Genomic DNA, 27,865 nt, shown 5'->3' on the forward strand with positions numbered 1-27,865 from the left:
TGGTCTGTAGCTTCTTTGGGAACATCTTTTGTGAATAGTGTGAGTTTTTTGTTTTTGTTGCACTCCATGATTTCAAAGTGTTTCAATAATAGAGAACCAAAATCATAGAGGGTAGGGTTGAACTTCTGCATCACTCTATTTAGAATGACAAAGATATCTATGGGCATCCTTGTCATTGTCTTCTCCCAAGATCTGTACAGAAATGGACATGGTCTCCCCAAAGTATTCACAAAATATTTGAACACTAAAGGAGCTCTATGGATGAAGCATGCATGTATCTATCCTTATATGACTTATTATTATCTTCATATAATATGCCTGCAGTTCCAAATTTCTTGTCAACCTAGGAGCAAAATTGTAATTTGGAATGCGAAAGCTTATTTGACCAATTTTTAGGCAATATTGCTACGGAGGACAAAAACCTTCATGATTGCTGAGTTTAGAATAATCTCATTCTTCTTAGCCTTTATCTATTTCAAGTAAGCCTGAAAGCTTGTAAACTATGAAATCAAATTTCACAACTGTTTGCGAAAGCAAATGCTCTCAGCAACAATTCAACATAGATAGGACTGATGCCAAAGACAATCAATGTTAAAGAAAAGGAAGAATCTCTGCAAGAATTTACAACAATCAATGAATGAAGCATATCTCCATCCTATCCTAAAAAATAGCTGAGCACTTAAGTAGGCTGAGTACAGCTCTCGACAGCACTCGTCAAAAAGGGAAAAGAATTATTTGATATATGCAGTTTGAACAACCACATGACTCTCTCACATTACTGGCAGCTTTATTTTGCATGCCAACTCCATGCTCTTTATTAAAAAATGTTACAAAATTTCACATCTCATTATCTACTTTAAGGTGTAGCAGAGATTGTAATAAACAGATAAAGACATTGTAATATGTTGACTACAAATACTGAACAACACCAAGGCAGTAATTAACTCCTTCAATCCCAAGCCAACCTGTAGATAATAAGCTGTAGCATGTGGCATTCATAATGTTAGATCAGAAAATATTTGAATTATATCACCACCCAAGTAGCAAAAGCTTTAATAGGGCCATTCGAATATAAAGTCCATTCTTCGCTTGGCGAAAATATGCTGCTCTTGGATCAGAATCAACATCAACAGTTATCTGCAGACAAAACAGTGTTAGAATAATACAAAAAAAACAGAGAATGATCATTTGTACAACATCTACCATAAATCATCAACTAGATGTCATGAAATTTACAAGACATCCTGGCCTTTCTGTCTTTCTGACATAATCAATGCCTTTGAAGTTTAGCGTGCTTTTGTATGAGAAAATCAGTTACCTCATCAAGCCTCGGAAGAGGATGCATGATGACAGCATGGTTCTGTAATGCATTCATTACATTCTTATCAATGATATACTTTCCACGAGCCTCATTATACAAGTCTATTCTCTCACCAAAACGTTCACGCTGAATCCTAGTCTGATAGACAACATCACACTTGGAAGCCACCTCCATCAAATCTCTAGATTCTTCCCAGTCAATTCCCTTTGCAGTGAGATAGTCCTTTATATCATCCTGTAAATATTGGAACATGTGAAAATGTAAGTGGAAACAACACACAAGAAAGGAAGTAAAAAATATATAAATGGAATACATAAAATACGGTTTCTTCATTCCTTTAAAAGGTCATGGTGCCAGTGTCCTTTAATGTTTTTATCATTCTACATGAATCACATAACAATGACACTAGTGGCATGCAGGACTTGCAAACTAGTTCAAATGGCATGTACGGTCATTGCCAAGCTCATATCTTAGAGTACTCCTTTTTACAGGAAAAACTACATATTGATTGTGTAAGCAATGTCTAGCAATCCGAGCCAAGCTTGAAGGATGAAAAAGGAACTGGCTCTCACTAACAGGAAAAATTAAGTTGATCAAATCCACTTCTCAGGCCACACCAATAAAGAGCATGTGTATTAAAAAATGCCATTAAAAGTAGCCAAAAAATTTTGGATAATTTGGAAATTCCTGTGTTGTGGAGCAGCTAAAATGAAGAAAATTCACCTTCTTCATTGGGACAAAGTCCATAAGCCCAGAGAAAGATTTTATAGGCAGCATCCCAGGAAGTTCTTGACAATCAAAGCTCAAGTCATGGGATGACCTTCAGAAACTGTGGTATGTTCTCTTGAAGAAGAAAAATAAGCTGATGTCTCAACTGCAGATGATGCAGACTCAGAAATTGCATCTCCCTAATCTAGAGCGTATTTTTAAGGTGGGTTAATCAATGTGTTCAATGTGCTTACTGAGAGCACAGAAAGGCCTTCCCTGTTTTAATCTTGGACTATGTATTACGGACAACCATTGTTGTTGCAGTCCCTGAAAGTAAGTCCACCAAAACTGCCATTGCCTTCAGCAGAATTAAATCAGTCCATCTCTCATTGCTTCATATTTCACAAACTAGAGAGGGAGCCTCAGATAACACATGTCGGAAACTAGGCCCAAAAAGATTGACAGAGGAGATGTTCTATTCAAAAAGATTTATGAAAGAGGGATGAGGCCAGAAGCCCCAAGACACCACCAACCAAAATGGTGGGCTAATGAATAGACTCCAAATAGGAATAACTTCCTAAACCACTCAGTAACCTAATCTTGACACCTACCCACATAATCACTTTATTATCTGATAATTAAATTATTAATAACAAACAGGTATGTCTCAAAGAAAAGCAGGCCCCATGCATTTATTTATTACTAAATTCTATCTAACCTAGCAATTGTGGATTGCAAACCCATCAAAGACAAGGTTTTAAGGTCAAAATCTAACTAAAAACCTAGTTCCTGAAGTCTTAAGAACTTGACCGCTAAAGAAGTGGAACATGAGCCAAAAGGAAATGCATGTACCTCATCATTGGAAAACAGTTCTGAAAGCCATCCCTGCAAATAGGATTGTTTCAAAGATCTCAGAACCTATCTTAAAGTGTTAACTGCCAATGGAAGGCCAGATCAGACTGAATTGTGCTTTTTGCAGCCAAAGGGAACCCAGGCCAAGCAAATGGACTAGGTGTATCTAGAGATCATGCTGGTTCAGCAATATTTACTTATAGCAAAGACTACACCAAGAGCAGCAATAACCTAGCCAAATCTAGAGCCTTCTCAGCTACACTGACAATTGCAATGGTGCAAAATTGGACTGAATTCTACAGAGGGAGATTTCAAGATAATTATAGAAGCAGTTAAGAATATGCTACAATTGATGCTTGTATAGAATACTAGTGGACATTTCATTCCTCATTAAGGATTTCCCTAGGGCAAGGATCCAGTTTGTTCAGCAAAGTGGTAACAGACATGTGGACCACTAATACAGTTGTTTAGATTAAATAAGGAAGAAAGAGCTCAAAAACAAGAATTCAATCAAGATCATGATCTTATGACATTGCAAAAATAAGATCCTTTTCAAAACTCACTAAAATTGAGAAATTTAATGTTACCTTTTTTCCCCTTAAAAACTAACTTCAAACTCTGTTTAAGTCGACAAGAACACCTTACTTAACAATTCTACCCTTTTGAGGCCCGTTCATGGGCCCAGGCGGGATAATTCCGTCTTTTGGTAATTCCCTTGAGCAGTCGAATGTTAAATGGTCACCGCCAGTGGAAGGGTGGATTAAAGCAAACTTTAATCCGGGTGAGTCGGGGGCAGGTGTGGTGTTTTGGGATTGGATGGGTAACATTGTAGCATGGGGTGCCAAATGGTTGGAGAGGGGCATGAACAATGAAGCCGAGGTGCAAGTTGCACTCCTGGCAGTTGAGTGGGGATTACATTTCGGCTTTAAGAAGTTACATTTGGAGGGTGACTCATTGATTATCATCAATGCAATCATTAAGGGGGAAATGCAGGCATGGATGCTAAACAAGTTTGTTCAGAAAATTAAATCTGATCTGAAATGCTTTAATGACTTCAAAATTTCCCATGTGCGCAAAGAAGGAAACAGAGAAGCGGATGTTTTATCTAAATGGGCTAGCATGTTTGAAGGTGTACACGAATATCAATTGGAAGATATTCGTAATCTTTTGTATGATGACTGGGACAACTACACAGTGTAAATGGCAACCCCGAGATTTTTTGGAGGACCAAAGCAGTATTTAAAGGACATGTTAATTGGCATGATCAAGATGTGGAGTTAATGCCGAATCATGTAAATAAGTTGAAAGATGATGTCTAGGCAGTTCATTAATGAAAACGCAGTGATGACCCTTTATATTGGCGGCGCTGAAGAATGTCTAATGTTGGACGAATTGATTGCGAGGCAAATTGATTTATGGGCTTTTTGGTGGAAAGTATCATTGTGTTATACTGGTTTTCTGAAATTCGTCTACAGTAGAGCAGATTCCATTTTGGAGGTGACGGCACTGTAGTTGTTTTGGACTATGGAGGCGAATTTCACTTTTAAAACAGAGAAGAAATTGGTACCATTTGTGGGCATAGTTTCGAACCGGCGCATACAAGATATGTTTCTCCACAAGGATGAGAGGTTGGTGGAGGTGGTTAAACTAATGCTGGGGGAGGATATCGTACAAATCAATCATCGATATCGAACAAATATGGAAATCTAATCGCTAATTGCCGCATGGGGCCTTGAATTTGAAGAGGAAGTTAATAAGGTGTGTCGGGTGCTGAAAGATCTCATTGCAGAAGACTATTTGGGTGGTTTGAAGTCTATCCTTCGATGGGCTGTTCCAAGGGTTGGCATCGACATCTCGGAAGGAATGGAGGAGCCTAGGGACCCCATACCATTTATTCGGTGGCAAGAGAACGAAGTTAAAGAGAGATGCAGAGCATCAGCATGGTGTGGCTGGGAAGCATTTAAAACATTTGCAGGGTTGATGAGGGTGGAAGAGGCTCTCAACGCAACGCACTTGCTGGCAAGAGTGGAGATGGGTCGCGAACTACGACCAACGGTGCGTACAGATGAAGCAATGTGGATTCTGGCCAGGTTTAATGAGGAGTTTCCAGACAATAGATAGTATTTCAGTGCTCTTGTCTATTTTTGCAAATCTATAGGTAGTGTTAATAGTTTAGTATTACTGCTTGGTTATTGCTTTGATAGCTGTTGGGTGGAAATATGCCCATTAGACTGTTTCGAACTGCCATACTGAATTTTGCAGTATTTTTTGGTGGTTTTGGTGGGTTGCTTGTTGCACAAGTTTTCTGAATTGATGGTCTCTGAACAGTGTACTTTTTTATTATGAAATTAATACAATAACTCTATTACCGACCAAAAAAAAAAACAATTCTACCCTTTTGAAACATATGTTACACTAAAAGGTGATCTAGGATGGATTACCAAATCCTATTTCCCTAGTGAAGAATGAGGTCGCTACTCAAAACATTGGGGAAAACCACTTCACAGGTTATCCAGAAAAGCCTTGACAAATGTCTTCCTTCAAAAAGATTCATTCTAAAAAATTTATTTTACCTACAAAAAATAGAGTCTGATATAGCTGCTCTTAGTAAGATCTTTTGGCACCACATGCAAGCAATGGCTTCTTGTCCACAATGTCATTACATGCAATAAGAGAAATTGCACACCCACCTGAAGGTCATCCAAATGAGAGTCTGACCACAACTTGTGAATCTAATGTTACAATGGCAAAGCTAGCACAAAAAATTTTGTAGCCAAATGGAATTGAGGATGGATTACAGGTTATCCACAAATAATCTGATGAAGTACAAAATTTAGGAGGGCCTGAAGAGTTTTTTGGTTGCTTTCTATAGAGCGATTATTGTAAACAGCATATATGTTTATTCCAAGTGGTCACTTAAGTGTCTCCACAAACGAACAAATGAGTGTTCTCAGTGATTCAAAAATGTAGTTTGTATCCTATCATGCCCCTGCTAGAGACCGCAGTCTTGATAAAAGAAACCTAGGTGAGGCAATCACATTAATAGCAATTCATTGTAAGGCCAACAAATATTAAAATTAAAATGACAATACCTACTTTATAGGAGCCGGCCAGAATTAGAGGAGATTAAAATTTAAATAGCAATTTATTTTTAAATGGGCCGACTGAGTTGCATTAAGATTAATTAAAAAATGTCATTAGGCAGTAATTCCATAAAGCATGCAAAAGAAAAAATCAAGAGTTTCGTTACAGTAATTAATAAAGAGAACTCCAACGCAACAATTATTTATGAAGAGGTGCATCCCTTGCAAAGACAATAGTCTTAGCGAAAGAATGCGATCCCCTCTCATTTGAAGATATAAGAGGGAGAACAAATTCATTGGGGAAAGGCATCAAATGATAAAAGAACAAGCATAAGAGGAATTGAGGAATCAGAACTAAACTAAGAGCAGAAATAAATATTTAATAGCAGCAGATAGATTGAAAGATAATTTCTGTGAATAGTAAATTATATGTGTGTGTGTGTTGTATGTGTGTTGTGTGTGCACACGTGTGCACATGCCAGAGTGATACTTGCAGAAATTATTGGTGTGTGTGTGTGTGTTCATGCCATAGTGATTGGTCTTTGTAGATGTACCCTGCAAAGTAGAGTCATACCATAGTTTGGTCTTATCTCCAATTGCTAATCAGCATTTCCAATGATATTGTTCTTCTTGTTTGATCCATCAAGAAAAATATCAGGCACTCATTTTAAATGAGCATATACCATTGCTGCATGTACTGATATGCTTTTGTAATGTAAAATTTCAATGAAGGGATTATCCTACCTTTGTCATCTGGCATAATAACATGTATTTAACCTTTAACTAAACACGTGGATCACTCTTTATCATCATGATACTTTTGTCAGTCATGCAATCCATTACTTCGATTGTTTCATCTACTCACCCCTATTTGGTGACTACATTGTCATTTATATTACCATCACAAACATATCTTCTTATTGGCTAATTACTTTCCAATAATTAAGCTTCAAGTTTATTATACACTCCAGGTTTTAAACATTCTTAATATAGACAGTATTGACATCAAGTCAAGTGTAGTTATTATTATTAACTTTTCATAACTTCTTCTAGACCTATCTAATTGGGATCAACCACCTTTCGTGTTCTCTAAATGGTACATTTTTTAGAAATTTATCTCTCCAATTGTCAAAAAAATTCTTAACTATCGTCTTATATATAATCAGCACACAGCTTATAGAAGAAACCTAAACATATCCGTATACCCATCATGAACAGTATGTAATGGTGGAACAACCATCATTTAGGGTATTTTATGTTCTTCAAAAGCACTGCCACGGTCACAAGTTGTAGTTGATACTCTTTGTACCAAAAGCTCTTCCATTTTCTACCTCTAAACAGTACTTATCATTACACAATTAGCTTATCGCACATTGTAAAACATCACTAAGATTATATTCAAGAATGGAAACAAGTACTAAAATCTAATAAAATACAGAGCATGATTGTACATTGTGATCTGTCACTATGTCAAACTTCTTGATGAATATTAAAAAGTCAAACACATAACATTTCACACTCTCTCAAACAATTGTGTAAAGGTACAATTATCACAAAAACAATGGGATTCGGTAAGCATATTCCTAACATCATAAGGTCTCCATAATGATGTATAGTTAAGTACTATCATTTCACCCTAGGGTACACACCTATAGCTATTCCATATATGGTCAATCATCAATAAAGAAACTCTAACAAGTCTATGAACAGAGAATTTCTTTGCTGTCAATCAATTTTTTTGATCCAAAATAAGTATTATTAGATTCCTACCACCTATCCATTCTATTGTAGAATAAAAATTATCCATTGGAGAAATAGGGAATAATGTTTACTAAGGCAGATGATATCATCTACAATGCATCACCATAATGTTCCTATGTTTTGCATCTTGGGTGAGAGGGAAGGAAGACCAGCATTTATAGAAAACATCACCATTAAGGTCATAGATGTGTGTCATGCTTCTAATCCTCGTCTTAAAATGTGTGAAGCTTGCCCTTGCTTTGATCAAAGAGATACCCATGACATTGCGCACTAACATAGGGCCAACCACATCAGTTTCTTGCAAATACGATTGATGCCAATACCGAGATGGCCTTGTTCCTTCTCTCAGATGAGGAAAAACTTGTCTAATGATTACAAATCTTACAATTTCTGACCCTGGGTTATGTTGTTGAGAATTATGGATACCACTTTGGAGTAAAGACAAAAGCATATCCTGGTTCAAATTCGCAACTTGAAATAATATTAGAGTAGCATGGTGGAAGTTGAAATGTGAGATAGATTTTCAGAAAGCAAAAATTGGAAACGTACAGAGCCATTTCATATTGGGAATCATCGTGAACACTCTCTCCATGATCATTGCTTGAGAACAAGCAATCTTGGGAAAGGTGGACTATCATGCCTCTGCTAGAGACTGCAGTCTTGATAAAAGAAACCTAGGTGAGGCAATAACATTAATAGCAATTCATTGTAAGGCCGACCAATATTAAAATTAAAGTGACAACTACTAATTTAAAGGGGCCGACCAGAATTAGAGGAGATTAAGTAGCAATTTATTTTAAATTAGCCAACTGAGTTTGATTAAGATTAATTAAAGAGTATCATTAGGCAGCAAATCCATAAAGCATGCAAGAGAAAATTAATCAAGAATTTCATTACAGCGATTAATAAAGGGAACTCCAAGGCAGCCATTATTTATGAAGAGGTGCATCCCTTGCAAAGACAATAGTCTTAATGAGAGGGTGTGACCCCTTCTCATTTGAAGATAGAAGAGGGGAAACAAATTCATTGGGAAAGGCATCAAATGACAAAAGAACAAGCATAAAAGGAATTGAGGAATCAGAACTAAACTAATAGCAGAAATAAATATTTAATAGCAGCAAGAGATTAAATGATAAATTCTGTGAATATAGTAAAATATATATGTGTGTGTGTGTGTGTGTGTGTGTGTTCATGGCATAGTGATACTTGCAGAAAGTATTGATCCTGGTGAGTAATCTAAATGCTTCTCTTTATTATAAATATGTAATAGTAGATTCGTATAATAATCCATTTTGAATTTAGAGAAACGGATTGCAAATAGGAAGAACAACTAGCCTTCTGGGTTCACAAGAGATGAAGGACGACCAGCCTTCATGCTCTTGTCAAGTAAGCCACCCAGAGATGGAACAGACAACCAGCTTTCCATGCTCATGGACTGGGAGGTGGAATGGACCAGAAATCGTTCCATGCTTCCAGGCTTGATCGAGGAGGATGGCCAGCCTCAAAGGTGAACTGAGGGATGGAAGGGCAACCCACCCTCCATGCTCTCACAATACAAGGGTGACCAACCTTGAGATTGTGATTCGCAATCGTTTCAAACGAATACCTAATGAGATTATTATAGGAATCCACTTTGAAATGGCTATGGCCTTAATTAGATTTTAATATGAATAATGTTTATATGATATCATGATGCATACTAATGCTTAGTCAAAATAGATGTTATCTTGGCTTATGGTTTAACATCAATTCCCAGTGACTAATATTGTGTGCAGGATATAGACCAAGAATTCTCTTAAAGGGCATTTCAATTGGTAAATTTATTACATTCTAAAATGAATTACATGTCTTATTTTTAATTGGAATTGTAGTTTTAGGGAAAAATTTAAGAATACCCCAAAAGGGGACATTATATATCCATTACTGTGTGCCGAGTAATGTCCCTGCAAGACAAGAATGCTACAGAAATATGAGCAGTAAAGGGATAAATTTGTTCAAGTAAACCAGAATAGGTGATAAAGAAAGGTGGTCAGTTATCTTAACTGTTGGAAGGCAACATTTGCAGAGCAGATCATCTTTATTCATTGCAGTGGATGATAATCTACCTCTCTCAATTATTGCAGCTTCCTTTTCTTAGTCTTCATGGTTTATATCACAATTATTGAATTTCCATGCATTGAAACAAATAGGCTTGAAGTACTTGCAAAAGGTCACAGCAAAATATGGTTTCTCACTTGATCATTTCAGGAAGTAATGCAAAATACTAACAATAGAGTTTGAATCCAATACAGTGTGAAGAGAAGAAAGTGACGAATGCTGTAGAAATATAAGCAGGATGCATCTAGATGTGTTTTTAAAACCAGAAAAGGTGATAACGACAAGATGGTCAGGTATGCTAGCTGTTGGAAGCCAGTGTTTGAAGGGCGGGCCATCTCCTTTATGTGTCCCGTAAATGACAGTCTACCTTTCAACCATTGAAGTTTCTCTTTCTTCTTGATCATGGATTATTTCATAACTTACAGGCATTGGAACCAATGGAAATGAGTACTTGCCAACAGTTGCATAGAACAGTTTCTCACTTGAAAATAATAGGAAGAAAGGCAAACTGACAATGGATGACATGGAAAGAAATAAGGCGGAATCCTCTGATGGAAAATTCTGGCAAAATCTACGATTTTGAAAAGAGAGAACTATGTTGGCTCCTCTGATGTCTGAAACCACAATTATCATGCTATCTAAAGGATTCTATGTGGCCTAAAGGATGTCAAGAATTTTGACCATTCTGTTGTAAACAAATTTATGGGAGCTTCTGATCATATCAATATTAGCAGGAATGTTGTCCTTGATGATTGTACTTCACATATTAGCAGGTATTGTCTGCATGTGTCTTGTTTATATTCTGAATCATGCAATCCTTAGCTTGGGTCCCATTCCAGTGTGTGAATCTGTTACCTAAACTCATAGATTTTACCACATTTATAACTTAAGTACAAGCTATTGCTACAGATGCTTGAACGTTCTCACTCGCATCAAGAATCCTACAATGATCAATTGTAGTTGTGGGTTATTGTTTGATTTGGGATGGTGCAGTGTTGGCCACTCATGATGCTTTGTCAAGAATGTCAAAAGCTGTAAATCTGTTTTCTTTGTTGGTTTCTTCTGTTTTGGAGGGACTGCTTCTTTCAGCCAGAATATGTCATTAAGATTGCAGGGAGATCCTTTGGTTTCTGCAGATGTTAGTCAACCTTCCAATATTCTGTGGAGTGGCAGGCCTTCTGCTCCCCTGTTTTGAGATTAAACTGGCTTCCTATCTTATGTCCATGCTTTGGCCAAGCTGAACCAGCTTTCCTCATGACAGCGGTGCATACTATCTACAGCCACTCTATCAACTCATGCTACATCAACCCTGTGGTGCAATCTGGACTCATCTGTATAGGATTTCACTGTAATTCTTTGGGACAACTAACTTCAGCTAGATGGTAAATTGCAATTATAGAAATCTCTTATTGGTTCCCTGTAAGAATATAATGAAACGAGTAACTTGTATGGAATTCCAAACATCAGAGATTTTATAAATCGGGACCATCTTTCTTAGTCTGTTCAAAGAGTTGGATTGGTTATACAGTCTCTATGAAGGCGCAAATCATGAAGAATATATTTCTCACCTTGCTCAGTGAATGTTTCAGAGTTTTTGGCAGGCTATCCTGCCTCAATGGTGACTTTAAGCTTATATTGTAAATATTGTTAAATAGGCTGCTGATGATAAGATACTCGCTGAAGTTTGGACTATGTATAAGAGTTATAAAAGATGAATCTGACTGTCAATGCTTATGGCCTTCTCAAGAAACTTCTTTATGAAGATGTGGCAATGAAATTCTCCTTTCAGGAATTGATTAACAAGTTCTGTAACCCCGTAAGTAGACTGGCTTGACTTTCTGTAACCTATAGCAGAGCACCATTCTCCCTCGTTTGTGTTTTCTAGTTTTAATAAAACTGTAACACTAATGCCATCCAACTAAGCTCAAGAAAATGTAAACACTATACTCAATCTATAAATTTCTCTGAGTTAAGGATGTATGAAGTATAAACCCTAGAAATGAAAGGAAACCTATGGCTTAGAAATTAAAAGAGAATCGTGTGGTATAGAGATGGTGCACACAGATTTCTCTGAATTAATGAAATACATTTTTTAAACCACAATAATGAAATGAAAAATATTGCTTAGAAATTCAATGAGGGTCATGCAATTTAGAGATAGTGCACACAGAAGCTAGAAACTCTGAGCAATTTTCAATTAAACTTGAACTAGTGAAAACTTCTTATAAAAGATGCCTGGAGAACCTACCTTCATTTTCACTACATCTGGAGCTACAAAATAAATCTTCACTTTGTTGTACTTGGCAAGCAAATATGCAAGTGATCTAACAGTTCGACCATTCGCAAGATCCCCAACAAGACCAACCTTTATGTCATCCAGACGCCCAATTTCTCTTTGAATCGTATATACATCTAGTAATGCCTGCATTCCACAGACATACAAGTACCTAACACTCAATAACAAAATTGAGAATCCATCATCATGAATAATTTATTCAAAGAATGGGTATTTACTATTTAGAAGTTAAGACATGTAAATCAGGTTCAATAATTAAAAGTTTATTTATGAGAAATAATGAAGATCCTAGAAATGGTCTATCACCATAATAAAAATCTCAAATACCCAAATTGAAATTACATTTTTTCGTCAGCAACAAGCTTTATCTGTAAGGATCCTCTTACTTTTACACTAACCTAAATAACTCAGTTAAGGTCAGGGGCACTTGTTAGAAGAAATCAGTGACTTCAAATAGCAGATAATAACATCTCAATGAAACTCAAAAGTATTGTCCTTAGAAACCAATGTAGAGGCAAAATTTGAGCTTAAGATCAGTCTCACTGAAATTCATAAGGGATGACGAACCTCACTTATAATACCAGGAAGACATAACACTTTTCCAAGCATACAGAGAGAAAAATACCTGTGTTGGATGCTGACCAGGTCCATCCCCTGCATTTATAATAGGAATTTTGGCGGCAGTTGCAGCTTGCCTTGCAGCTCCACTCTCAAAATGCCGAATAACTATAATGTCTGAGTATCCTTCCACAGTTCTTATTGTATCTGCCAAGAGCAAAATGTGTAAATCCTTCAAAAACAAGGTATGAAGCTGATATATTAATCCACTTATATAGAATGAATACCTTCTAAAGTCTCCCCTTTTGCCACAGAAGAAAATTCTCGAGCATTTTCAGTTGTCAAAACTTCTCCACCGAGCCGTTTCATAGCAGACTCAAATGAAAGTCTAGTTCTTGTCGACGGCTCATAAAACAAAGTAGCCATCAAGTAACCTCGCAAAATTTGTCCTCCAGCTGGATCTTTCTCAATCTTCTCCATTTGTTCCGCCACCTCAAAAATTGCACTTAAAATTTCCCTATTGAATTGTTGCGCTTCAATGACATCTTCAAGGTCAAATTTCTTGCCTACAGAAAATGCAGAGGGTTTTTTCCTGTTGGAACTGTAGGACTCTGTTGCCTTGCTAGAAAACAGCTTATTCGATTGCTTATCTCTAATTCCTTCCCTTATTCGATTAAAATGACTTGGGAAAACTACTCCACCAAATTGGACTTCATTACCAATGGCACTTCCATTTGACATGGAAGAACGAAAAGCTCCTCCTAGAGAACAAATAGACAATTTACTTGAAGACACAGACATTGTCACAGGATATGGATTTCTGTGGCAAATCACTAGTGGGTGTCGTCCTAATGGTTTAGAACTCAAATACCAACCTGAAGACTATTACATAAGTTCAGATCCCCTCATTGAAAAGGAAACAGAAACATTTGGTCCAAAATCTGCACTACAGAGAGAGCATGAAGAGAAGAAGTGCAGGGCCATAAAACAAAGAAAAACATTTATAATATCTGCAGGAATGCTTAGAAGAAATGATATATTCTCCAATCGGCTCAAAGGATTTTATCTATGTAAACTTCTGGATAGCATTACTTCACTGCCACAAACAAAATGCATGAAAGTAAATATAGGCTGATAACAAAAGCTTATTACACAGATAAATATCCCTTCATACAACCACTTAGTTTAAAGTTTAAACACTACAATGTGCAATCAATGAGCATAACATATTTGAAATCTAGAAATGTTAGAACTTTCCAATACAACATCTAATATAATGCAGCTTTAAATAATTTCAATGATCTAACTAAGACTTCCCACATTGCACTCAACAAAAGCAGAGAAACACCCAAAATGACAGAGATGGAGCATAATAGAATCCTACAAACACTACTCACCTATAAAGTTAATTTTCATACCGTGGTGGCCTAAGAACTGTTAATCCAATCCCTTAAACAAGAGAACAGAAAAAGACAATTCCAAACCAGAATTAAATAAGACTGCTTTATATTAATAGATTGCAATTTTTGCACTTTCATTCACTGCCCACCTATGCAAATAAACTACAATTGTAGAAGCAGCCTATTTCACTGCCCATGAGGTTCAAAATTTGGCGAACTTCAAAACATGAAAAAAAAAAATTAAAATTCGCCTAAAACTCGTACAGATTGAGGGTTTTTTTGGCCCTATAAAATATATTAAGAAAACGTTTTTTTACCTTGGAGGAGAAGAATTTCTCGAACGTATCCCTACCATAATGTACTCGTGATGATTTTATGTTTCAAACCATGTCCACTAGTTATTTAATTTTGTTTTTTACTCAACATATTAAAATTAATATTTTGAAATATTTAAATTAGATTTAGATATAATATATTTAGTATTAAAAATTTAAAATTAAATGTATTTATTATTTAATAAATAAATTTAATATATTTATTATTTATATATTAATAATAATTAAATTAAATTTTTAATATATTATATTATAATATTTTCAAAAATGTATTCTAATGTATTCAAATTTTAGTATAATATTTTTTATGAGTTTATTACCTATATTTTAAAGAAATCAAATTTATAAAAGCAAATTTAGTTACAAGTTTTTTTCATGTTGAACTTCATCCGAATTTTATTGTTGCCAAACATGAATTAGAACTCGAAAATTGTGGCATTGATGCTGCCAACTTACAAAAGCAACTTCCTACCATGGGACTTAATAACTACAATCTAAAGAGGAGCTCGAAAGAAACCACAAACTCATTAGATTGTCGCAATCTTCATCCCTGTAAAAACAACCTCTTTCCTCATTCAATCTTGGGACCTAGTAGAAATAGGGCTTCTTCAACAACAAACCACTTAGCTCTTTTTAAATGTTATCTTGTTTAGCAACTGCATATCTAATATTCTCATTTAAAAAGCAATAATTTCTCTCTAATTTTATTCTTTTTTTAGATTTATGGCCCCTTTTATCTCAGATATCTTGTAGGCCAGTTTTAGTTATCATTCCTGCAAACTTTGGAATGCTTATCATTCCTGCACTTATATCTTGTACCCATATATGACAGATCAACCAGTTGTTTAGCCCAAGCATGATTGCAGAAATTGGATACCTATCTCTCCTTGAAACCCCTGTATGAAGAAGAAGCCATTAAGTTTTCTACCTTGCACCTTGAGGGTGTGGCCCATGAATTGGTACCAGCATGATGACCCAAGGACATAGCTCAATCACCACCATAGAAGAGTTTGGCCAAAGGCTGACAGAGAGGTTTGAGAAGGATTTAGAGATTTACTTTAGGGAACTAACACAATTAAGGAAAGAGATACAATTGAGCACTATGTAGTAGAAATTTAGAGGCTATTAGTGACGGGCCTAGAGGTGACAAAAAGGAGACTCGTGGTTCTTTTTGTAGAAGGCCTCTATGAATCTCTTAAGGGCTTAGTAAGAGTGTTTGATCCAAGTTCCTAGCAAGAAGCAACCAAAAGAGCTCTAAGTTTGGAGGTCACAGTGACCAAAAGCAAACCCTACCCCACAAATGTACCACAAATGCTGCAACAGAAGCCTCCTTACAAGAGCATCACTCAACCTAAGGCAATACCCCAAAAACCAAGCAAGATGAATGAGATAAATAATGAACTCGAGGAAAAATTTAAGTTTCTCTTGCAGAGAGTCATGGACGCATGGACATAGATGCTTGGGTAAAGGACAAATACATTATGTTGAAGTGAGAGGTTCAAAATCAAAAGATGAACTAGAAATATTCAAAGATTTTGTCAATCATAATGAAGAACGTGCAACCATGAGGGACAGTACACTTGCTGCTCTCTCTGGAGCCCCAAAATATCTTCCCTTCAAGGTTCACGGAGTGCTAGTAAGACAAAGGAAGACCATTCTCATTGATAGCAGAGCTACCCACAACTTTATCAACAAAGGTTTTGTGATGAAAAAAGGATTGAAGGCAAAAGAATTTGAAGGCTTCAATGTTACAGTAGCTTATGAATCCACCATTTTGTGTGACTAAATAATTGAGCAACTCAGTATCACCTCTAGGGGGTCATAAGGTATGTGATTGACTTGGGAGATACTAATGCGGTTTGGGGAGTACAATGGTTGCACTCTCAAGGAGAGTATTCTAAGAATTACTAGACCATGGACCTTAAGTCCACAGCAAATTTGAAGAAGATTGTTCTGGAAGGAATCTCAAATGGAGCTCCGCAGGTGGTGACAACGAAGAGGATGGAGAGAATCTTCTATAGAGGCCAAGTAGCATGGGCAGAAAATTGCTTGATTCTTCCTACAAAGTATTCTTGTGACGTATTCACACATCGCCCCATTGCAAATGGGGACCCCTGTTTTTTTTTTGCTTTCTAGGGTTGGTCTTCCTAGCATAGTTGTTTGGGTCTTTGCTATTAATCTTTGCATTGAGGAGTTTCCAGAAGGCTCATTAGGATAGGATGGTCTCCTTGAGTTAAAGTGGGTCAGTAGGTGGTCTAGGTCAGGGTTTTTTTTGAAAGCCTCCTTTTGAATCACTCCTAGGTATTGTTTTAAGGTGAATCCTTGATTGAGAATGAGAAAGTCCTTGCACCATGCAAGGAGTCTAGGTAAACCTTAGTGTAGGTAAACCTTAGTGTAGCCTTGCCTTTGGAACTTGTGAGAATAAGTTAAGAGTTAGTCAAAGATATGAATAAAGATGAGAATTGTTAGAACAAGTGCCGTCAAGAGCCTCCATAAGGGTTTGAGTTGGTCAGGTTGATGGATGGTGAAGTAAAGATCAAGTGTAATCACGAAGGAGAAAGTGAAGGAAATTGAAGATTTTTGCCTTGGTTCGATCAAGTTCTTTTACTCCTAGGCTTTGATTGGTATGAGATTGACCTATTTACCCTTAGAAAATGCCTAGTGATCAGGTCTGGACTTGAAAGTTTGACGAGATGAAGAGAAATTTGTGGTAAAAGGCCAAATTCGCTCCTGACCCTTCCAAAGGTATAGGAGCGAATTCCTTAAAGAGTCTCTCTTTTGCCTTCAAATCAAGATAAACTCCTGTTCCAAACCCATGACTAGGGCGAAATTGATCTAGAAGTGCACTTAGAGATTAAATTTGAACGAATTTTGGTCATAAGCAACGAAAATTTGGATGCAAACACCAAATTCGCTCCTAACCCTTCCAAAGGTACAGGAGCGAATTTCTTGAGAGAGAGATTATTACCTTAATTTGGGTGGATTCTTGCACTTCAAGGTCTTGTTTGATGCAAATACACTTGCCTCTCCATTAGGAGGAGCATGACGTTGAAACTTGAACGTGAAAACTTGAGCAAAATTGGAGAATATGAGCTAGAATATCCAATTCGCTCCTGACCCTTTCAAAGGTACAGGAGCGAATTTTCTTAAAACACCTATTTTCTCCTTGTTTGGGTCAAAATATTTGTTCCTATGGCGTGATTGAGGGGGGATTGATGTGTACATGCCTTGAGGATGAATTGAAAACAAGATTGAATGACAAAAAGTTAAGAATTTGAGCTAAAGAGCTAAATTCGCTCCTGACCCTTCCAAAGGTACAGGAGCGATTTTTCTTGAAACACCTTGCCGTTAACTTGGATCCAAACTCACACTTCTAGGCCTTGACTGGAGGGTAATCGATTTGCACATGCCCTTGAAGTGAATTGCAAGTGATCAAAAGTGAAGAATTTGTGCAAACATGACAAATTCGCTCCTGACGCTTCCAAAGGTACAGGAGCGAATAAACTGAGGGGCTCATGTACCTTCCAAGGGTACTCAAGCGAACTTGTTAAGGATTATGCTTTGATCCCAAATTTGAATAAGGAAATCCCCAAGATGCTTCTCTAGCATGGTGCAAGACTATAGCAACGTGAGAAAGATGAGAGAATGAGCATTTGAGTGGCATCCAAGCCTGAAGCTCCTAGTTCGCTCCTGACCCTTCCAAAGGTACAGGAGCGAAATCCTTTAAAGGACCTAATTCCTCACCAAAGACATTGAATGGATCCCTCTTGGAGTAGATTTGAGGGCAGATTAGCATGATCTTGATGAGAGAAGGATTGGAAAAGACAAGTATAAGGCAAGTTATGAGAAAAGAAGTATGAATTAAGCCTAGAGGAGGAAATTCGCTCCTGACCCTTCCAAAGGTACAGGAGCGAACTTCTTCAAAAGACCTTGTACCTTGCTTTAACCATTGAATAACCCCTTTCCTAAGCAATTTCGGAGGCCAATGACTTGATGTTGATGGAGGAAAGGTTGAGAGATAAAGCTTTGAGCAAGTTGAAGGAAGAATTGAGCAAAAAAGCCAAATTCACTCCTGACCCTTCCAAATGGACAAGAGCGAATTCCTTTGAATCCTCTCTTACACCTAGTTTAGGTTGAAAACCTTGCTCCCATGGTGATTGGAAGAATGTTAATACCTTGAAAGTGAATTGGGACCTAGTTGAATGCCCTTGGACCTTGAAAAGGTTAAGGATTTGAGCTTTGAAGCTAAATTCGCTCCTGACCCTCTCAAAGGTGCAGGAACGAAATCCTTAAAAACTACTAATTCCTCACTCAAGCAATTGAACAAACCTTATCCTAAGTGAAGTTGAGGGCAACTGGACTTGATCAAGGTGGAAGAAGGACCCAAAAGCTAAGTTTAAGAGCAAAGTTGAAGGAATATGAAGTGTTTGAATCAAAAAGAAGAATTTCGCTCCTGACCCTTCGAAAGGTACAGGGGCGAAATCCTTGAAGGGACCCCTTATTTCGCCAAGGTACTAAATGGATCTTGTTTTGAGCAAGGTTAAAGTGCAAATTGACTTGAGTGCAATGAGGAGTGAAGTGAAAAATCAAGTCTAAGGCAAAGTTAAGTGAAATAAAGTATGAATTGAGCCTAGAGGATGAAATTCGCTCCTAACCCTCTCTAAGGTACAGGAGGGACCTTGTGATAGAGGCATGTACCTCTTGAAGGTACAAGAGTGAAATCATGACAAGAACAAAAGAATTGGAGAGAAGGTTAAATGCAAGTCGGCCTAGAAGCAAACAAGGCGGTTTGATGCATTAATAAACCAATCTCACCTTTGGCGCCAAGTTCAAATTTGAATTTCCAATAAAGAAGTCGGCCAGCTTGGGGAAGATACAATTACTTTTATTTATTCAAACAAAGTCGGCTTTTCAAGAGAGAGGTGAAGGCGCCTATATAAGAAAGAACACATCTTAGTCATTCATCATCCATTCAAACACATTCTTCTCTAGAGCGAATTTAAGAAGCCAACTTAGGAAGCGAATTTCATCAGCAGATTTCATCAAGTATTAAAGAAGCCAATTTCAGATCTTAAGAAGGAAGGTTAATAATCTTCACAAGCCGAATTCTACAAAGAACAAACTGGAAAGAGCAAACTGCAGCAGCTGATTTGAAGGCGAATTTCAAAACTTAATAAGGCAGGTCAAGACAAATTCAACAATCTTCAAGCCTAGACCTGATTCTCCAAAGTGCGAATTTAAGGAGCAATGAATATAATTGATGATTGAGGCGGCGAAATTTAGATTTAAAATGCAAGCTTGCATAACAGCAATCCTGCAAAGGTGAATTTGGTATATTTAAGGTGCAGATCTGATCCTTTGAGGGAGCGAACTCATTAGGATATTCAAAGGAAGAACTGAATTCATCATAGCAAGAGCAAATTTGCTCAAGCAAAGGACAATCTCCCCTAAACCTGCACCTATCAGACCTGCAAATCACATAAAATCAGAGATTATATGTCAAATTGAGAAATTGTATAAACTATATATCATATGTGTTTGATATTCACTTATTTGTATTGCAGCAGTCGGAAGGACCAGATTGGAGGGAGATCGGAAGGAGGATCTCAAGAAGAATATTTCAACATCAAGGTCAAAGGAAGACCTCTTCAAGAAGATCTCATAGACAAACACAAGAGAGTCAAGGAGAAGTACACTATTACATCAAGGAGGATCAACCAAGGTCATGGCCAGGGTACGTTGAACAAGATCAAAGAAGCAATTATTTCAGAAGAGTTAATCAAAGTTAGCTTCTCATCATCACCACATTGAGTATCAAAAGAGATACGACATTCCTTGATTAAGCAAGTGTAGCACAAGGTAGCATCCCAGTCACTATTCCTCCAATCAGAAAGGTCCACATCAACATGCCCAGATTCGATGAACCATGCTTATGCATGAAGGCACAAACTCCGATGTACCTACCCTTGTTTCCTATTGGTTCACAGATATTGAATGTAATTATTTTATTGGCTAGAATTGAGTTTGTTATAACAAACCCTAATTAGGGTTTTCATCTTGTAATCCTAGCCATTGATTGTAAATCAATCTGAGCCATTGAAATGTAAAGAGCTCTCTATATAAAGCTTTGGCTCTTCATTTGTAAAGGATATAGTAGTTAGAATAGCTAAAAGTCAATAGATAGTCTAAAAAGAATAGAATAGCTAGAGTAGAGTAGGAAGAGAAGGCAAGAGATTGTTGCCTAAAATTGTAAATAAACTTCATTTTTCATGAAAGTTATGGTGAAATGTGTCGTTTCTTGCAATATGCATGGTTTCTTGTTAGATCTTCATATTAGATGGTAGATAATTAGATTGAATGGAGAAAATTGTTGAATGCACTCGTGTGGAATCCACCCAGTCCATACCACTAGCCTCTTACTAATTGTAAGTGCGCCCTGCGTGGTCAACTGGCATTGAATGAGCTTAACTTCAAATTGTCATGCGTCCATTGATTATGCATTAACTTGAATGGTGATCAGTGTTTGATGGTGATGATTTGAACATCTTCAAAATTCCCTTAGAAGATTGCACTGAGCTGGTGTCGAATTGTTCAGTTTGATAGTGAGACCTAGCCTCGTAGGACTCCACCTAGTCGTTCATCTATATTCTTACATTCTAGGTCCTAGAATAGATTCTCTAAACCCTATGCTTTTGATATTTCTTTATCTCCCAGTGAGTAGTTAGGACTCAAGTTCCAGCTAATCAGGCATTCAGACAATCGAATGTAAGTCCCCTTTGTGAATTCCAGCAAAATCACATCACACCAACAGAGCTTATCCACACGTAGAGACCCTACATACCAGAACCTTGGAGTTATTTCAATTGATCCTCAGGCAAATCTTCAGCATTCGAATAACTTTGTTCAAGAGAGGATAAGATAACTTGGTATTTTATTCTGTGTTCGCATGTGCATAAAAAACACATCAACAAGTATCCATTAGGAAAGAAAGGTATGCAACATGTTCACATTCAGAAAAAAATGGACAGGCATTGTGTAGTTTTTCAGCTACTTGCCTCTAGGACTACTATCAGATTGAGGGGTTCAACATGCTATAGAATTAGGAGCTAAACTTGTTATCACTACAACATATTAATTGAGCAAGGTCATTTAGTCCAAACGAGAGTGTGGATGCAAGTAGTAGCAAGGGGAAGGAACCTCACAAGCCCCAAATAGCAAGGAAGGCAAAGGGGGCTGATGATACTATTACAGCCAATTCCATCACTTGGGAAAACCTCATCAGGAGTGAGTGTCAAAGCTGGTGGCAAAATACAACTGATGACCATGCCTTGAAGGTTGCACTCTGCCATGCTCAAGTGGATAAAGCAATCCAACTCCCATCCTTTAGTTCAAAAGATTTTGAACCATAACTGTGAGCGATGGTGCAATATAACAGAGTGACTCGCACATCCACGATCAAAGTTTGTCGAGTCACGATCTCCTACATGCCCTCGAACTTTACCACAGTTTTTGGCATGCCCTCTATAAGGAGCTATGTGGGAAAACCTACAAAGGTTAACCCCTAACATAAGGAGGAGCTCATTCAACGAGTGTGCAGGTAGGACTTGACACAGGAGGAGCTTGATGGCATTTGGGGTTCAAGAGGGAATAAAGGACTCGAGAAAAAATTTCTTGCTATAGCCAAGTGGAAATGTTTACTTGACCTCTTGAAGTACAAACTAATGGGAGTGAGCCAAGCGCCCGATGTTGCATTCTAGATGATAGACTTTATGCTCCAACTCAATGTTGGCAAAGTATAGAACTAGGCAAGAGGGTTATCTAAGTGAATCCATGAGCTCCTAAGCTTAAGACATAAGGCCTTTTATACGACCCAACACACCATTAGGTTACTACTGGACGCTATCCACACACAGGTACCCTCGAACAAGTGGGGAAGGTTACAGCCAGTCGGCCAATTGGATCTAGCATAGTCAACCATATTCTATTGGGCTAACTTAGGGGTCCAAGCAGCTAAAAAGGAGGTCATTCAACCAGCAACACAACTGCCAAGAAAAAAGAGGTGACGAGAAGAGAGTGGCAAGTATGAGGCCATCGCCTTATCATCATTCACTAAGGATGCACTCACGAGAATGCCAATTCTGAGGAGGATTCCACTAAGGCCTACTCTGTACCAATATAGCCACATGTACCAAAGACAGACATAGTAAGTATCTCGCCTTCAACCAAGATTGTCTCACTAGTTACCGCCACACTCTCGCCAGCACAAGTTCACTGGCCGAGGCAATTCCAATCATAGTAGCAAAAATCATTTGAGGAAAAATTGGCAAACCAAAAGTATAAGATTTTTTGAAAAAATCAGCAAAAAATCGGATTTGAATAAAATAATATAATAATAATATAGTTATATAAATATTGCATTATATTATAATATAATACCAAATATTATTATGATTATATTATAATAAATTATAATTATTATATTACCATATTATATTATAAAATAATATAATTATAATAATTATAAATTTATAATAAAAATAAATCAATCTATGTATCCCATTGGGACCTCGAATGTATAACACCAAAAAAAAATTGAGGAAAACAAGTTAATTAGATAGTTAAATTACCTTGGCCATGTCTAATCTAGATGCAAGCAAAGCTGATTTCTTGAAGGAACTTACTTTGGCAATTGTTTGGATGCTACGAAATGAACCATTTTCAATAGGCGACTGTTGATGAAGAGTTGCAACTGATCCTACTATATGAATCGTGCTAAGGTTGAGCTATCTTTATCTGTCTGCATTATAGATAGTTATTGTTATTTGCCTGACGGAAAGCCTAAACTACAATCTTTTTTTTCTATGGTAGTTAACATAATTATTGATGTTAAAGTGCCAAGTGCTTATAGAGCTTACCTATAGATGGATTTTTTGGATTAACTGACATTTCAAATACAAACTTTGCTTGCATTTTATGTAGGAAGGAGAGAATTTATTCTTTTTAAAAAATAGCTTGAGAAATTGTTCAACAGCACAAAGGCTCGGCTCAATGAGGCATGGTCGCAATGGGTATTGCGACTCCACGGAAAGAAAACTGACCCATTTTGAAAGACTTTTTTATTTAAACAACGAAAAAATTTGGTTGCATGCCAAGACAAGCACATTTGTAGTCATTCTCAAGGAACGTTGCAAATGGACATTTTATAACTATTTTTGGTCATTTTTAGGGTTTTGCGAGTTCTTTCTTAAACAAGAAAGTTACGCGTAATTTTGTCCGATTCTAAAATCGATTTCCAATGTGATTTAAATGAAATTTAAAAAGCAAAAAATTGTTGACCAAAGGTCAAAAAAATCATCATCAAGCCCGAATTAATAAAAAATGTGATTTATTGCAAATTTATGCTTCTTTGGTTCCAATTGCTGCACCCATGGCCATTGTAGTTGATGAGACAGTTCTGGTGGTAATGCCCTTGGCCATTGAAGCCGACATGGCACCAACAAATACTCAAGAGAGAGTCAAGGCAAAAAGGATTAACAATTCGCTAAGCAAGTTCAAAGTATCACCAATTGCTCCACCACCACCAAATCTCGTGGACCAGAACTTGGAACCCCTAGCACTTGAAGTAGGGGAAGCAGATTCAGTTGCACAAGCAAAGAAGGCACTCCCCACAATAGAGCCAACGGCTGAGATCATGGCTAATCAGCCAAAGGAGGTTAGAAGGGATACTACTACTTCTCAACCTGAAAAAGCCAACACTCTAGGGGGAGAGGATTCAGAAGGATCATCTACTGAGGATGAGATTCAAGGGATGCCTATCCAAATTTCCAGACCAAACCCACATGACATATGGGCATTGTACAGCGATATTTGGCACAGTTGGAGAACATAGCATTGGTCACCCATGAGATTGCAAAGTTGTCCTACCAAATGGAAATTTGGTGTCACCCCCTTCATAACTACTGAGGCAAAGAAGATTCTTGCATTCATGCAAGTAGAGTGCGAAGGAGAGTTTTTTCGATGTTTTACATCTCACGGATGGCCGACTGTGGAGACACTTGCCATGATGGCAACATTGCACCCACCACAACCCACTACGGCTGGCAGACATGGCCGAGTGCTCTTTACACTTCACAACATGGAGAGATCTTTCAAGCACGTCTTTTATAGATTGAGGCGGGTGATAGCTTCTCTTGAGGAAGCTAGTGCTGCCAAAGAGAGTGCACTCCAAAAGGCAAAGAGTGTCAGGGGTGAGTTGGCGGCCAACATCAACAAAAGTAATGTCCCCTTCTCATTGATGACCTTCCAGTGGTCCAATAGCCTATTCCTAAGACCCGTAGGCTAGGTGGAATGAAGAATGAGGGTCCAGCATTGATGAAACAAGGACTTACTATTTTTAGTAAGTCAGGGAATGGCCATTCTGGTGTCAGTATCCTACTGAGCTCTCTATGTTTTGCCTCTGGACGCGATGATCATGTTTTTCTGAGCAGTAGTTCTTGACTTACTATTTTTAGTAAGTGGTTGTGTGGCACAGTTCTATTTTTGGCAGTTGACAGGGTTCTAATTCTACAACAGTTTTGTGGTCGTTCGGGCTCAGTTTCATCCTAGTTGTGATAATAATCAGTACGGGAGTTATTTGCGACATAATTAAATATTAATTCCTTATCCTAAGGTTGATATTTAATTAATTTGATTATTGGCTACTGGTTTATTAAATTTGGGATTAATGCCTATTTTATCCTAAATTGTGGCGAAATTCATGTGTACTATGGGATGTCGAAATATTTTAGGAGAACATTATTTCATGTTGCATCTCCATTACGTGCCAAGTGATTTACGTGGGCCCTCCCCCTTTTTGGCGTGAGTCTTGACTTAGGAAGAAAGTGGCGCTACACTTGGGTCCACTTGTAGTGGAATGAAATTCAAATGCAAGGCGTGGAATTTGGAGGAATGGCATTTGGATTTGAAGAGTGAAGTTATAAATATGAGGCTTGGGCTCCCATTTGCACTATCTTGAAAATTTGTAATGTTATGCTGTCGGTTTGGCGACAGAACTTGAGGCTTCGGAGTGCGTCTCCCTAGTGCTACCCGGTTTTGTACTTGAAATACAGTACCTAGCTGTGCATTGTATTCTCCTACATTCTCAGAGTTTACCATAGACAATTTTGGTGTTGAAGTGATTCTGGAGACTCGCCGGTTTCTCTGCTGAAGCGATTGGCGGTTATGGGTATCAGCTCTATCTTCCTTCCCAGCACTGGCGATAAACTTTGTAAGTTTATAGCACGTTTGTTTGAGTTTTGAATTTATTATGCCAAATCGAAATTCTTAGCCTAGGCGTGGGTTTTCTATGTTGCATTGGGATGCACGCAAAATAAATAAGGGTTTGTTTGGGGTGTGGGTTTGATCGGTTGTCATTGCTTAAGATGTACGGTGGGTTTGGGACTAGTTTGAGTTGATTTGGATGTAAAATGAGGGAGTTATGAGTATTTTGGTATTTCTATAGGCTGTTGGTTTGTACTTTCAACCTGCAAATTGGTTGTAACAGAAATTTATATCCTTGTTGTAGAAATCTGCAATGATTCTTCTCATCTCATCTCTATGTTGTAAGGTTGTTTCAGTACTACTAATCATCCCTTCTTTCTGCTTTCATTTGTAATTCCCACTGCATAAGTGGAAGAGGCTGGCTTGCCACCTTCTAAGTTTTGTAATTCAGTTTTTGTACTCAGTCCTCCCGCTGAATAAGTGGTCGAGTGATAAGTTCAATACAATGGTCCTCCCGCTGAAATATGTGGTAGAGTGATAGCTTAATGTAATGTCCTCCTGCTGAAATACGCGGTAGAGTGATTGAATTTCAGTTTCTTGTCATTTTCCCTTGGTCGGTTTACCGCCAAGAGTTTGGTTTTTATCCTGCTGGATAAGCAGAAGGGGTTGGCTTGCCGCCCAGGCATTGTAATTTCAGTTTGATTATTGTTGCTAACGATCCCCGGAACACCGTATGCTCTCACCCTTCCAGACTGGGCTCTCGGTGAACAAAAGGTGGAAGGGTTCCCTTTCAGTAGTTTGGATTATTTGTCTAACCTTAATGGGTTATTTGTTGTGGATGAATTGTTATTGGCGTAAAAACAAAAAAAAAATTACTGGGATACTACAGTAGTATCAGAGCTGGTTTTCCTGCCAGCCTGTGAGAGTCAGTGGGTTCAGAAGTCTCCATGAGTGACAGAGATGTCAAATACTACAACAGAGAGCAGAAGAGACAACAGTTTCAGATTCCTATAGTGCCCGAAGAGGACACATTTTCATAAGTACTGAGAAATAGAGGGAAGGATCTAGATACCTCAGATTCAGTGGATTCAATTGCAGATAAGACTACAGAAACAAATGAGGCACCCGACAAGAAGGCAAAGAGGCAATTCAATGCCATGATGGACATGATGTCTTTACTGCTGGCAAAGCTCAACGAAAACGTTGTTGGGGTCCCTAATTAGCCCAACAATGGACTGGAAGCCAGCACTTCTAACGCTCCTGTAGGCAATGGAAATGGGAGTAACAACGAGAGTAACAATGGAGGTTCAGCCCCAAGGCCTTTACAACTTGTATTTCTGCAAAGAGAAGTACAACAAGCTGAAACAAAGATACCCACAACTAATGAAATAAGGAACAGCTACATGGAGTATGCTTCTCTTCCTGGTGAGATCCGAGATATCCTAACTCTGGATCAGTTTATGAATCAGAAAATGAAGAGAGGAAGGAGGAATGACTATAAGTCTGTTGCCCCAAGAGATTTTCAGCAAGTTCTTGGAAGAGTGACCTTAGCACACTTTGATGGAAGCGCTAAGGGTACAGCTAGAGCATGGGTACAGAAGTTGGACAATTACTTGTCCTTGAGGCCTATGCCGGAGGAGGACGCCATCAAGTTTGCTACCTTGCACTTGGATGGAGTGGCCCACGAATGGTGGTACCATGGGCTGGTCACCCTTAGTCATAACTTAATCACCACCTATGCTGATTTCACCAACAAGCTAATTGAGAGATTCGACACCAAGGATCCAGAGGTGAAGTTTAGAGAACTTGCACAACTCAAGCAACAAGGTTCATTGAACACTTACGTGACTGAATTCCAAAACCTGTCAGTCATGGTGAGTAGCATTTCAGATAAGTGGTTGGTTGTCCTTTTCACTGAAGGACTTGAAGAACCTTTGAGAGGATGGGTCAAAGCTTTTGATCCGCCCACCCTGGCAGAAGCTATAAAAAAATCTAGAAGTATGGAGTTGGCTGCCACAAAGAGTAAAATTCAGTCCAAGCCTTTCCCTTTCAGAAAGGACAAGAACAAATTCACGAATCAGACCAAGAGGTTCCCTCCACGTATGGATGATGGGCTCCGTCAAGAGCTCCGGAGAAAGAATCTTTGTTATTCTTGCAGAGAACCTTGGGTTCCCGGACATAGGTGCCATGGAAAA

General features: G+C 37.9%; 1 protein-coding gene across 3 annotated transcripts in view; it reads right to left on the minus strand.

Moving 5' to 3' along the window:
* Window positions 1-513: 513 nt before the first annotated feature.
* LOC131048542 (aspartate carbamoyltransferase, chloroplastic) overlaps window positions 514-27,865 on the minus strand; it is a 44,121-nt gene continuing 16,769 nt past the window's right edge. For 2 of the 3 annotated variants that reach the window (XM_057982530.2, XM_057982531.2), the window contains exons 2-6: window positions 12,964-13,772; window positions 12,744-12,883; window positions 12,071-12,244; window positions 1,319-1,555; window positions 514-1,137 (exon numbers count right to left, since the gene is read on the minus strand). In XM_057982530.2, coding sequence (XP_057838513.1) covers window positions 1,030-1,137; window positions 1,319-1,555; window positions 12,071-12,244; window positions 12,744-12,883; window positions 12,964-13,477 — 1,173 coding nt within the window. In that variant the 5' untranslated portion in view covers window positions 13,478-13,772 and the 3' untranslated portion in view covers window positions 514-1,029. The remainder of the gene's footprint in view (window positions 1,138-1,318; window positions 1,556-12,070; window positions 12,245-12,743; window positions 12,884-12,963; window positions 13,773-27,865) is intronic. The other variant, XM_057982532.2, reaches the window with a different exon arrangement.

The sequence above is a fragment of the Cryptomeria japonica genome, chromosome 9 (genome assembly GCF_030272615.1).
Source record: "Cryptomeria japonica chromosome 9, Sugi_1.0, whole genome shotgun sequence".
Lineage (NCBI taxonomy): Eukaryota > Viridiplantae > Streptophyta > Pinopsida > Cupressales > Cupressaceae > Cryptomeria > Cryptomeria japonica.